The sequence below is a fragment of the Coturnix japonica genome, chromosome 1 (assembly GCF_054131305.1).
Source record: "Coturnix japonica strain WE chromosome 1, WE-NBRP24, whole genome shotgun sequence".
Lineage (NCBI taxonomy): Eukaryota > Metazoa > Chordata > Aves > Galliformes > Phasianidae > Coturnix > Coturnix japonica.
The window spans coordinates 108,865,993-108,879,896 of NC_140663.1; the positions used below are offsets into that span (position 1 = coordinate 108,865,993).

At 40.5% G+C, this 13,904-nt stretch overlaps 1 protein-coding gene across 5 annotated transcripts in view; it reads left to right on the forward strand.

Annotated features, from left to right (window-relative positions):
- Nucleotides 1-13,904, forward strand: part of LOC107324988 (uncharacterized) — a 364,407-nt gene that overhangs the window by 107,366 nt on the left and 243,137 nt on the right. For 4 of the 5 annotated variants that reach the window (XM_085549905.1, XM_085549923.1, XM_085549916.1 and 1 more), the window contains exon 2: nt 1,432-1,476. The exons of the other annotated variant lie outside the window; for it this stretch is intronic. In XM_085549905.1, the coding sequence (XP_085406031.1) occupies nt 1,432-1,476 (45 nt within the window). The remainder of the gene's footprint in view (nt 1-1,431; nt 1,477-13,904) is intronic. 5 annotated transcript variants of the gene reach the window in all.

Genomic DNA, 13,904 nt, shown 5'->3' on the forward strand with positions numbered 1-13,904 from the left:
CCTTCCTTCCTTCCTCTTCCTTCCTTCCTTCCTTCCTTCCTTCCTTCCTTCCTTCCTTCCTTCCTTCCTTCCTTCCTTCCTTCCTTCCTTCCTTCCTTCCTTCCTTCCTTCCTTCCTTCCTTCCTTCCTTCCTTCCTTCCTTCCTTCCTTCCTTCCCTCCTCCCTCCTTCCTTCCTTCCCTCCCTCCTTCCTTCCCTCCCTCCCTCCTTCCTTCCTTCCCTCCCTCCTTCCTTCCTTCCCTCCCTCCTTCCTTCCTTCCCTCCCTCCCTTCCTTCCTTCCCTCCTCTCCTTCCTTCCTTCCCTCCCTCCTTCCTTCCTTCCTTCCCTCCTTCCTTCCTTCCTTCCCTCCCTCCTTCCTTCCTTCCTTCCTTCCTTCCTTCCCTCCTTCCTTCCTTCCTTCCTTCCTTCCTTCCTTCCTTCCTTCCTTCCTTCCTTCCTTCCTTCCTTCCTTCCTTCCTTCCTTCCTTCCTTCCTTCCTTCCTTCCTTCCTTCCTTCCTTCCTTCCTTCCTTCCTTCCTTCCTTCCTTCCTTCCTTCCTTCCTTCCTTCCTTCCTTCCTTCCTTCCTTCCTTCCTTCCTTCCTTCCTTCCTTCCTTCCTTCCTTCCTTCCTTCCTTCCTTCCTTCCTTCCTTCCTTCCTTCCTTCCTTCCTTCCTTCCTTCCTTCCTTCCTTCCTTCCTTCCTTCCTTCCTTCCTTCCTTCCTTCCTTCCTTCCTTCCTTCCTTCCTTCCTTCCTTCCTTCCTTCCTTCCTTCCTTTCTTTCTTTTTTTTCTTCTTCTACATAAAAATGAGCAAGTTGGGTCTGATTTCATCAGCAAATCACAAACACCTTATAGGAAGAAGGGATTTATATTTTCACATACAGAGGAAAACAGCAGTTTATAATGGCTATAAACCCCAGGTTTGTACGCCAGCCATACATTAAAACATTACCTTATCTTTTGCTTAGCTTCATAATGTCTGACTTGTGGAAATTCCTTGATGTCTTCTTAAGCTATTGTGATATTATTTCTGATAATTAGAAAGCTGATCAGAGAAAAAAGGTTGTTTTCGTGATGTTCTTTGAAGGTTGTACATCTATTTTTGTTCCATGGTGGAACAAAGTCACAACCTTATAATTCGGTTATGTGAAAATGTTTGAAGCAAAATGTCAGTTTTCAAATATAGATAGGAAGTGTTTTCAGTCCTTTTTATCTTCCTTGTTTTCCTTCTGAAATTGGCATGGGCCATGAGGAAAAAAAATCCTCTTATAATGCCATTGGAATGAATTATTTTCTGCAGAACATTTTAGACCTAGCATAAAACATTCTAACCTACTTCCACCTACATGACTATTCTTATGTTCGAAAATCCTGCTGAAGAGAAGCTCATTTTATAATCACTGTTTACATTTTCTGATTTGTGACACCCTCCTGTTTTTTAACTCTTTCCAGATTTGTGCCTGAAGATTGAAAAGCTGCGTCCTTTGCACTGTGAAGGTAATATGAACACACAATGAAATCATAGTGCCATTGCAGTCAGTTGTAAAACTTCTTTGGACAACAGCAGTACTGTTATCTGAAAGGAAAGGGAATTAAATTCTTAGTCTCTCTCTCTCTATATATATTATTTATGTAATATATAATATATATAAATTAATGTTCTGGACTCATCTTACAGATTATTTTACCTTACCTTCTCATATAGTGTAGCCACTGAAAAAGTCTTTGTTTCCTCTTTAATAATGACCTACCTCCCACTGCGCCAAACAGAAACTTGTTTTCCAGCAAACTACCAACCTACCTGGGGAGAAGAACTTCAGAAAGTCGAAATTTTGAATCTCCAACCTTGCAGCATCATTACAAGAAGAGGGACTTTTTCAGTTATTCTGTTCATTACCGAGATGGGTAGGAGTGAGCATGACAGAAACTGTAATCAACAAACAAGCAAATAGGGACTGAGAACAATTGGTTGCACAAAAATGCAAGAAAATAATAACATCCATGTGCCAGCTCTGTCTTTTGTCTGTTTCTGTTCTTTTTAGTTCCATCGGTTATGGAAAGCACTCCTTTGAGCATGTGGAGGAGATACTTGATTTTTTCAAGTTGAAGTTATGGAAACCCATTTGATTTTATGTTTTAATTATGAAGGCACATTTAATTTTAAATCTACTTCTATTTCTTATGCATTTCTACTTTGTTATTACCTTCCTAGCTTCACAATAATGCATTTGATAGGATGGTGTCATCGCTCTGTCCACATGTGCATGTGGCAATTTTTTAGCTATATGTATGATAATCTGAAAATGAATAGAAAAGTACTCAAGGTTGGGAAATTCTCCTACACAGGCCATTTTCACGAGGCTTCACTTTTTCCTTAGAAATCCAGGGGGACTGACAGCATTTTGTTCATACTCATGTAATCTAGCTCCTTCTGAGGTAGTTTTAGAGGACTGGGTTGTCTTTCCAATAATTTCTTTGCTCTGTTACTCTTTATTTGTATGCTATGGCCATTCATTTATAGTATGGAAAAACAGTGAACCCATTTTTGTAACAATTAGCTCAGAAAACTCAAAGAAATGACCACTTAATTTAAAAAAGAAAAAAAAATTGTTTTGTTTTGCTAAATTCTCCTTTTAGTATGCAATGGTTAAGCTCTGTAATGTCTAAATCAGAAAGGGGAGCAGGTTGCCATTTGTATGGTGATTTTTTATATTGTTTTGTCACTGGTGTCTGTGTGTCACGCATTAAAATCAGATCATCCCTTTTGGAGCACTCAGAGAAATGAGACCAGTATCTGAAGACCAAGGTTGCTCATCCAGAGGCAGCAGGGTTGTAGAGGTTGCCCACCCAGCACTTATGGGTATGAACATACTATGCTGGGGCCACATGACCCACTTTTCACCATACAGCAGAGGATAGTGTAAGCTACCTCAGGTTTGTTCACAGTGCAGACAAAAAATTAGCGACTGTAAAGTAGCCACACCCTGATGCAGGAACTTGGAAAAAGGTGTGTGAGGAATGACAGTACTAATACTTATAAAATGTAGGTTAATAAACTATAGGTTAGCACCTATCCTATGGCAGTGATTAGTGCCTGTATCCGTACTAGCTGGTCTGTGGGGAGTAAATTGCAAGTCTTTATTCTGTTCTCATTTGGTTTGTGCTGGAGCTTGTAAAGCTTCTCTTGACTTTAAGGGTGGAGTGAGGACAGTCTCGTCTCTCCCTGCTTCCAACCTCAGCTTGTTAGGAAAGTCTGTCTTGCAGCAGTGTGTCTGAATGTACAAATCTGCTCACAATCACAGCTGGAGTGGCTTATAGTGGAGACAGGTCGTGCTGGGATCTTTCACTTTGGCACCAATTATATTTTTCTATGAAAGCACAAGAGAAAATACGACTTTGCGATTTAAAGTCAATAGAATCTGCAGAGCATAGATCAACTTGTCTTTTCATATGCTTCTCTTTGTGGATACGATATGCTAAGAAATTAAACTCGTGCCTAGCCCTGGGGCTTAGTTGCCTATCCATACTGTCTGATCTGTCCAACTAAGAGAAAACCATCTGAAAGTAATGCCCAAGAATATTTTGAAGAAAGTGCTGCTAGGGTAAGCCCTGTCAAGACTTTGTTATGGTGAAACAAACCTCATAGTATGTGATGCCTTAAAACAACAAAATAGAATGCACTTCATGGGCTTTTAAAACTTAGCTACTTACGGTAATTCAGAGAATTTATTGGACCTTGGTGAGATTACTTCCAAAAAAAGTAAGAAATGGAGTAATACAGAACTACTACTGGATTGATGGTGCACTTGCTCAAGAATTTTGCTGTTCAAGACCTACGGTTTCTTAGAGCTTTAATAGCATATCCTGAAACTTTAATTATAAAATATAACATTGGACTCAGTAGGGATTCTGAACAGACGATCTGTCAAATTTTTTACTAAATCTTATGCTGAAGCCTGATTTATTCATTTCACTTCCTTTTGCCCATGAGCACAGGTAGAATTTGACTGCTTCAACTGTGCTTTTGCTTTGAATTATTAGACTCATTCTAAACCTCAAGGAAACCCGAAACTGTAGTTGAGTCTCAAGACAAGAATTCCATAAAACAAGATATGAAATAAAAGCTATTTCTTTTTACATGATCAGTGATATGCAATGTTGTTCTAGATCATTCCTGTTACTGCTTAATTTTCAGCAGCGACATGTAAAATCATTATAATTTTTAAATAGTTCTGCTACTTGTTTGGTGAATAATTCCAATTCAAAAAAAAAGGACTCTGACTGTTCATCTGAATCTTTCACAGAACTTGGCTTTCTTTGCTTTCTTTACTTTTTACTGCAAGCAAATGTTGCTTCAAGAGAAAGGACAAGCTGTGTCATACGTGATGGAGCAGTACTTTGACTGGATTAGATTTTGGTGAATTCAGATATTTTCTTCTACTGAGTATGAATGTGAAGTGTGAGCTCATGCATGGTATTTACACCACCTGAAGTCAGAGTTAGGGGGTATTTGCACTAGAAGTGCAATTGACAGAACGGTGTATGACTCATTTGATCAATCACAGCTAGCCAATGCCGCTAAAGCAATAAATATTGAACACTTCATAGAATAGCTCATGATGCATCTGGAGATAATAATCTCCCTCCTAGATAATTGTTTGGATAATTGTGTTGTATAATGGTTTTGGATAATTATCTGAGTAATGAACATATTTAGAGGAACTGTGGTCTTCTCTTACAATGTAATGAGTATAAAAGTTACAAATTAATATGATAATCTATTGGCTTTGGTCAGTCAGTCATTTATTTCAAATTACAGTGGAGCAAAAGAGTGATGATTCCCTTTTTGAATTAAACTCCTTGAGCAAATTTGGTGTGCAGACACTCACATTTGAACCCCTGCTGCCCTGTTTTCTGTTTTCTTTACCTTTAATTTTCCATCCAGGGGCTTAAGGCAAATGGGCAGTTGTGCTTTATGGCTAAGTGGCAGCATGATCTTTGCAGTAATATCAGCATTATAGAGGCATGTGCGCAGCAGAGGTCCAGGCTCAGTGCTTTTTCTCTCCTTTGTGTGAGGATTTTGCTTTTGCTGTAATTGTTTTGGAATTAGATTGTGCTGTGGAATGAGTCATCTGCACAGACCATAGACCATGGGCATCTTTGCAGCTTCTTTTCTTAAATGATAGCCTTGCTGTTTGCCTTTTTTTTTATTTTTATTTATTTTTTTTTTTTAGCTTGTGCTGAGCACTGCTGTGGGGTACAAGAGGTAGAGTGAGGTGACTGTGTGGTGCTGCCACCAGCTGCCCTGGGGGAGAGAGGAGGAGGGAAAAGCAGAAGCCCCTCTCCTGAGAGATGTACTGAGGCACCCCTGGAGCTCTTCTCAGCCCAGTTTACTGAATTAAAGTTAAAGTGACTGAAAGCTCAGCTGAGTCAAAGAAAAAGAAAGAGAGAAAAAAAAAGAAACACAAGAAAAAGCCATAGGCTTGACTTTGAAAAAGCCTTCTGAGTTCAATCTAAAATCTCTCTCTGCCATGAATAAAAATTTATGCACAAAAACTATGAAGGAAAGTAGCTGGGCAAATGTGCTGCTTTTGCACAGCTTAGGAACCGTGGTGTCTATCTAATTCTTCAATTTACCAGTGGTGGGGAGAGTTCTTCGCGGTAGTTCAGCTGAAGTGGATTCATTTTCTGGCATTACAAAGCCTGCTGATGCATGCTTTGTGCAGTTCATGCTAATCAACATTGCATGCTTCATTTGAAATAAGAAAAAAGCTATTCATAATCCAACACAAACATAACCCTGAACTTTTTCTGTTGTTTTTGAAGCTGTGTGCTCATGCAAGGGTCAGGCGGATGTGGGAGAGGGAGATGCAGGCCTCAGCCAGACCTGCTCCATCCTGCCTTCCTGTTTTCCTTGCTATGTCCATCTCTGTGCCATGCCAAATCCAACAAGCTGTCTATGGCTGACAGCTCTTAGCCATGCATTGCCCTTGCTCAGTAGAAGCCTTCATGTTGTGGAGTGCCAGGACTGGGATGTGTCCCATGTGGGTTTGAGGCAGAGGGAATATGTCTGCTGCCCTTTCCCTTTCTTTGTGCCAGGGATGATATTCACCTGATCTAAGATGGTCAGCACTGGAAGAGGGGTAGCACTTCTGCCTGGTGCCTTACATGAAATGCTGCTGCAGCACTGCACTTCCCTCCTGCACTATACCTTTGTAAAATTGTCCTGCTGCTGGACATTGAAGCCATGTCCTCTCATCCTATTGCTATTCCCAGATAACAGCAATAGGACAAGAGAGAATGGCTTCAAGTTGCATCTTGGAAGGCTCTAGTTGAGTATTAGGAAAAGCTCTGAAAGAGAGGTGAGGCAGTGGCGCAGGCTGAACAGGGGGGTGGTGGAGTACTGTGTGGATGTGGCACTGATAGACACGGTTAGCGGGCATGGAGGGGATGTGTTGGGAGTTGGACTAGGTGATCTTAGAGGACATTTCCAACCTTCATGATTCTGTGATTCTGTATCATTTGTTGCCTAACAGAGTCATGGGGATCCCCTGTGTCTGGGTGTCCCGGTGGCATGCTGTTGTGCACTGCAAAGTCATAGTGTGAGTTAGCAGGGCATACACAGAGCCAGAGATTTGACATGTTTAGGTAGGAGGGTTTTCCTGGCATAGTTTGAAAGCAAAGAAAAGGAAATCTTATAGCACCATATATGCTGAAGCATTAAATACAACATTCCCTCCCCACCCCCACCAAGTAATCTGAAGAACTAAATTACTACTGCCACATATTAACTGTTCATTATTCTCTCTGAACTGCTAAGATTTTCTAGAAGAATGGCTTTTAACAGAGAAGGCAATGTAAGCACTGTTAGAAATAATTATATTCTTCTGGTTTACTGCTAAGCTAAGCAGGTTTTAATTGTGTATTGAGAGTATTGATTCACTTTGTTTGTAGGTATGTATTCGTATGTGGATATTGTTATATTCACACAGTTGATCTTTCATTACTAGACAGGCTAAAGCCAACCTGTGAATTCATGGCATTTTTATACATTTGCTGTTTAATACTGTTAGTACTCACTCATGATCCCTTGTGTTTTCAACTGCGCTGGCACCATCCATTTCTGATAGAAGGACAGTTGTGCAACTGATGAACAATGGTCACAGTGGGACATCTGAGGATTTATATATAGAAACCATTAGTCCAGCTGCTGGCTCACTTCTTAACATGGCTGTTACACATCTCAGAAAGTAAATAAAATTGTAAACCAGATAAGGCTTGTTAATGTTTAAGCCTCAGCAAGGAGTTGAGGAAGCACTTCCACAAGAATAGAAATCAAGAGAGCAAAGTAATAAAAACTTTTCTAGTGTATGTTTTAGGGAAAAATGTATCTGGGAAAGCAAATGAGGAGTGCTGAGAGAAGAAGACATTCCCATTTAATGCTTATTTAAAAATACCATTTACCTATGCACCTGTAGAACTGCAATTGAAGTACACTTTTCTCAATACTACTACTTTGGATATTTCCTCAAGGCACTGGGGAAACATGGAAACTAACTGGACTGATGGATGGAGGGCTGGTGTTCTGGCTTCTTCCTTGGAAGCAGAGGGCTGTATAAGTGCTACCCCATTTTTGCGCCCAGGGACCTTGCTTTTGTCAGGGCTTCAAAGTCCACCTGAGCAAGGAAACTAGGTAGGCTTCTCCAGAATTTCTTCCAAAGAGACTGTGAGAATACTCGCTACTATCTGATCCTGGGGCTAAACTAACTTGATGGAATTCCAGCTCCATGATACAGATTCCCAGGATTATGCTGTGTGGCTGTGTGTCAATTCAACAGCTGTTTCAAGGGGACCAGTTCCTCTGGCAGTGCTTCAGGTACTGCTAGAAGCTGGTGGCTACTGAAAGGCTTTAACAAAAGTGCCTCTCCTCAAGTTCCACTGAACTGGTACTGAATTCCTGAAGATGACAGTTCCCTTCTTTTTCCCTTGAGGAAGACAAATAGTGTGTTTGAGCCTTGTCCTCCTTGCAAAAACTGCACAGAAAAATAATTGGATTGACAGTGTGGTATTCCTTCCTTCCTGCACTGATAGGATAATACAAAACCCTCAGAAACATTCTGATAACATTCAGTAAAACTAATTTAATAGTTATTGAATTCTTGAAAGTTCTCATTAGGATGCAAAGAGCAAATATCTGTGTAATTCGAGTATGGACAGATTCACAGTGAAGCACAAGGAACTGATGTTGAAGCTGCCTGTTATTCATACAAACAAGACTGTATATATCTTACTTCATAGTGACAAAATATATTTGGAAGAGTTGCATTAGAGGGGATAGATAAAAGTGTTCATGTTGTTTTCTTTGCCAGAAATGTAATGGTGTATGTGCAGCTGTATATATTCTCAGCCATACATTAGGCCTGATCAAAAAGTACTGTACTCCCTCATGCTTAAATTCAGCTGCTTCATGTTGTGCTGCTGTTATTGTTCCAGTTCATCATACGCTAAGATGACTCAGATTGCATGCATTGTGTTATTTAACATAATGTTTCCCCCTTTTTGAATTAGTCTGCAGCATATGATGTGAAATACAATTCACAATTAGCTCTTCAGCACTATTGAATCCAACTTGAAGTGTTTTGATGGAAACAAAAATCTGTTTTATTCATCAGATGTCCCTAAACAAAGCAAGTTGTATCAATAGCTGATAGTGTGTATTAGATGGTATTAGCTGGTGCCTTTCAAATACAATCTTATTCAAGAATTGCTGTTTCATAAGCCACTAGCAGTTTAAAAACTCAGTCTCACCTCTTTCAATACTACAGAATTTCAGTGGGATCTTGGTTTATCCCCATCATTTATGTCAAGTGCCAAGAAGTGGAACCATGTCTACTTGGAGATGGTTGGTAATTACCCACCTTAATCAAGCAACAAATAACTTAGTAGCCTGACTGTGATGGTGCAGGATTGTTTTTCTTAGTGAGACAGCCAAAGCTGTTGAAATGTCCATGGTGATTGCAGAGCCTTTCTCAGCTTGGCATTTAAAGCAAAGATCTCTGACAAGGCTTCAGGGGCAGGAAAAAAAACAGCTCCAAGAGCTGAAGGGAAAGCAAATAGTACATGTACACATTTTAAATGGATACAGACTGTTCAGAAAAAAAGAAAAAAGAAAAAAATAAAGGGGCATAGCTCTGAAAAAATGCTACAAATAGAAGGAATGGATGAAGGCATGTGGAACTGAAAAACAAACAAACAAAAAACAAATTAAAAATGATGGATGCAGGGTTAGGTGAAGCAGTGGGAAAGAGGAAATGAGCAGAGATCTGACTGACCTTTCCTTGAAAATGGTAGGAAGGGGAACAGAGGTGACACTGAGGAATCACCAAATACAGAATGGAGTTTAGATGGAGGTTAGCTCTGTGTAGCACTTCTACATGCAGTGCTGTTAGTGCAGCAGTGTGTCAGAGCAGCAATGCTGACAGGACTGTCTGATGAACAGGTGTCCCTGATGGAGACTCTGTGCCCTATCACTGGTAGTATGATGCCTTATATTAACTTCTAACTAACCAGGCCTATGTGGATTTTCTGGTAGAATTTGTGAAGTAGTAAGTCTTTTAACTTTTTTATATCTGTTAAAAAAATGGGACGTAACAGGCAGACTGCAGGCTATTTGGTTGAGTTGTCTCTCACCTGTACTGGGGGTTCTTGCTCCAATTCAGGTCCCTGTGCGTATGATGTGCACACTGTCAAAGCCCTTTGCTGCAATCTAAACTGCTAGTATTTCATTCAATTCATAGAGAATGTATTTTCTTTCGTGCCTTCTCCAGATAAAACAATTTCAATCCATTTGATTTTTCTTCATGGATTAAATCTCTTAGACTTTACTCATTCCTCTCTTCTAGATTCTTTATTGCTGTTCCATATCTTGAAAAGTGTTGCCTAACACCTGACGCATCAGACCTGCTGAGAGTGACCAGTGGAAAAAAAAAGGAAGGTTTATTTCCCACCTCTTAGAGATTATATTACTGTTTGCATTACCCAGCATAAGGTCCATTAACTTCTATTGCAGTAGGTTAGAAATGAGTCATTTTCTGTTTGCAGCCTGTGGATCTCTTCCAATATGGCTGCTGTCATGATTGGTTGTTTCCTGTGTAGTATTTGTCTATACTAATATGGAACTAGAATCTACACTATTTTGCATTTTTACTGGTAATTTCTTTGGTTGTCAAGAACATCTTACATTTTAACCTCCTAGTCTTTGCAGCCCTGTGCATCCTGTTGCCATCCAGCAAAGTATGAGCTCTGTTAAAACATTTGGGCTGTCAAGAAAATACTAAATATACAAGGCCTCAGTAACACTGACTGACTAGTTTGGAACTCTATTTGGCGTCTAATTCATGTGCTTTGAGACCTTTATCTGAAGTGAACTAGAGAAAACTGATGAGGACAGTGAGAAGGTTCGATTTTGATCCTAATCAGGATCAAAACTGAATGCAAATAAAGTTGTGAGAAAGTGTGGAAGGTAGGAAGGAAGTGGAAATTACTGGCTAAGTGATAGGATCACTTAGAGATTCCAAAACAAAATATGCTTCCTAGTACTTTCAGCTATTAATTGATGAGCTCTGAATAGTATCTTCAGTAATTCAAAGGATCATGAGGGCTTTTAGATGTTAGGAACAATGTATTTTTAGTTGTTCTGTAACCAGGTAAATGCCACGAGAAAGCTCATTTAATCCACTTACGAGATGAACTTGGAGCCAGAATTCAATTAAAAAGGAAAAAAAGAAAGAGACATGAATTATTACAATTAGTGTGACAATTAAAACCCTATGATGACTCAAACACAGTATCAAAAGCAACTACATCAGCTTTGAAGAAGAGAAAAGATCAGTTTGTGCATAGAACAGATAACAAAGTGGATGTTGTTGCCTGGAAGAGCTGGGTATGCTAAGTGGTATATGAACAAAGAGTGAATGCTCTTTATCTACAGTGTGTAAGTCTCAGATCAAAATATGCTGTGGTTCAGAGAGTCTTTAAGGTGTACAGACTCCCTCATTTTCCTCTGATTAATTTTGCTTTAGATCTAGCCCTTTCAGAGGTTTTTTGTAGTTTGTTTAATGTATTGTGGATACTTTTTTCCTAATGGCTAAAGACTGTTTCTGGCTCCCTGTATACTGAGGAGCGCCTAAGGATCTGGCTGGAGAAGGAATTTGCCCACTCTCTTCAATGCTTGTACAATCTGATACAATGTGAAAACTCCCAGTTGGAAAATGTAGTTGTTTCTTACTAGCAGTAAGCAATTATTAGTTTACCAATAACATAAATAGTATGAAGAAGTTCTATATGTCTCAAAATACCCTGTGAAGCTTTTTCTTCCTTGTGCTTTGTGTAGGGTCTTTCTCATTTGCCCCGAGCCTTCCAAAAATCATGTGTTTACTCCACGCTGATGATTTGGCCTCTATCTATCACTGTGGAGAGAGAGAGATCTCTGCAGGGCAGCCTAAAGGTCCATAAGATGAATGAACTGCTGCCTGGAAGCGCATGTGTCTTTCCCAACCCTTCTCCTAAATGCTGACAACAGGCCAGGCCTGACTTCAGATTGTTCAGGTTAGGTGCAGCTGAGTCTGTCCTTGCTGCATGCCTCTTATCAGCACCTTACCATGTGAGGTGAACTTCAGGGTTCAGTTGCTAGCTGATTCTGAGACCCAAAGCTTGAGATCCAGAGCTTTTTCTTTTTTAATGGCTGCTAAATGATTGGGGATGGGAGGGAACAAAGAGATACCCCTCATACTGAAAACTACTTGCACATTTGACTATATAGTGATAGCATAGTAAATAATATATATAAATTAAGAATAAAAAGGAAAAAGTATAAAGTGCATTCCTTGAGCTCTAAGGCTGCATTTTATTTGAGGCATTAATTTTCTGGAATTATTCGAGCTGATACTTACCCTGTCATTTGCAAAATGGCTTTGCTATTACAGTAATTTCAGTGGAAAGAGGCATTAGTTTGTCTCGTGATCAGCATACTCTGTGTGTATCAGCATTAAGGAGCATGCAAATGAATAGGGGAACTGTTAAATATTCTTTCTGCAATTATTCAGATACAAAATAAGACCTGAGGTAAGAGTGTTTATTTGCCTGGCAACTCCAGGTCTCAGGGGCCGAGTGCCTCCAGTTATGGCATCTTCTGCTGGAATCAGGCTTGGGAAAACTTCATTTCTGGTTTAACATTTATTTACCTCCTAAAGGAGGCAGGCTACTGGTGAATAGGCATCACATTTTGTATCCATCTGACAAAACAGAAAATTTGTCAAGATTTGTTCTACAGCTGGTAAGATAAACTTGCTGGTAGTGAACCCTTTGGACCTAACCCTTCTGCCCTTGTTCCTTCAGCACCCACCACTCTATTCTCCTTACTTTCCTTGCCTGTGATCTCTTTTACCATGATGTTGAACAGTACATCCTGTCTGACAGTTCTGGGTGTTGAAAGCAGTGTTCTATGTCTGTCTGTGTCATGACCATTTCCTTCATTTTGATGAACTGCAATTTCCATATTGGATAGATATTGGATAGAAGTGTAAAGTCTTGCACCTGGGTAGAAATAATTGCATGCACCAGTACAGGCTGGGGGAAGACCTGCTGGAGAGGAGTTCTGCTGAGAGGGACCTGGGCGTCCTGGTGGACGACAGATGGACCATGAGCCAGCAGTGTGCCCTTGTAGCCAAAAAAGCCAATGGCATACTGGGGTGTATTAAAAAGAGCTTGTCCAGCAGGTCGAAGGAGGTGATCCTCCCCCTCTACTCTGCCCTGGTGAGGCCTCATCTGGAATATTGTGTCCAGTTCTGGGCTCCCCAGTACAAAAAAGACAGAGATCTCTTGGAAAGAGCCCAGCGGAGGGCCACTAAGATGGTGAAGGGCCTGGAGCATCTCCCCTATGAGGAGAGACTGAGTGAACTGGGTCTGTTTAGCCTTGAGAAAAGAAGGCTGAGAGGGGACTTGATCCAGGTTTATAAATACCTGAGGTGTGGGAGCCACAGTGGTGAGGCTGGTCTCTTTTCAGTAGTGCGTGGGGATAGGACTAGGGGTAATGGGATGAAACTCCAGCATAGGAAGTTCCACACGAATGTGCAGAAGAACTTCTTTACAGTGAGGGTGACGGAGCACTGGAACAGGCTGCCCAGGGAGGTGGTGGAGTCTCCTTCTCTGGAGATATTTAAGACCCGCCTGGACGCCTACCTGTGTGACGTGGTGTAGGGAGCCTGCTTTGGCAGGGGGGTTGGACTTGATGATCTCTAGAGGTCCCTTCCAACCCCTACAATTCTGTGTGATTCTGTGTGTGATATGTATGCATAATACAACACATAGTGAATATTATGGGACTAGCAAATTCATCACTCATTTTTCAGACAAATGGACTTATTCTTTGTTTGGAGTCTAATTCATGTGAATTTGAGTTTGGATTAATTCTTCATGAATGAGTAAAGGCTTAGTAGTTGGCCCTGATTTTTTGAACTTGATTTATCCTGTGCTGAAAGTGATGCTTTTCCATGTTTTGTTTTTTTTCTTGTTTGATACAAAATTCGGCATAACCAATGTCTCTGCAAACCTCTAGTTCCCAGAAATGATTCCTGAAAAAAGATCTATCTGTAAGATACCTTGACTTTTTAGTTCCTGTGTTGCCCGTGTCGTACTGGTCGCACCTCATTTGTGCTCTGGCATACAATTTGACTTTTCCTTCCCATAGCATATCATAGCATAGCATAGCACAGTACATAATAGAATTGGGACCTTCAAAGATCATTGAGTCCAACTACCTGACCATGTTGGGGCTAACCAAAATTTAAGCATATTATCATGGACAATGTCCAAATGCCTCTTTAACACTGACAGGCATGAGGCATCAGTGACCTTTCTAGGAAGCC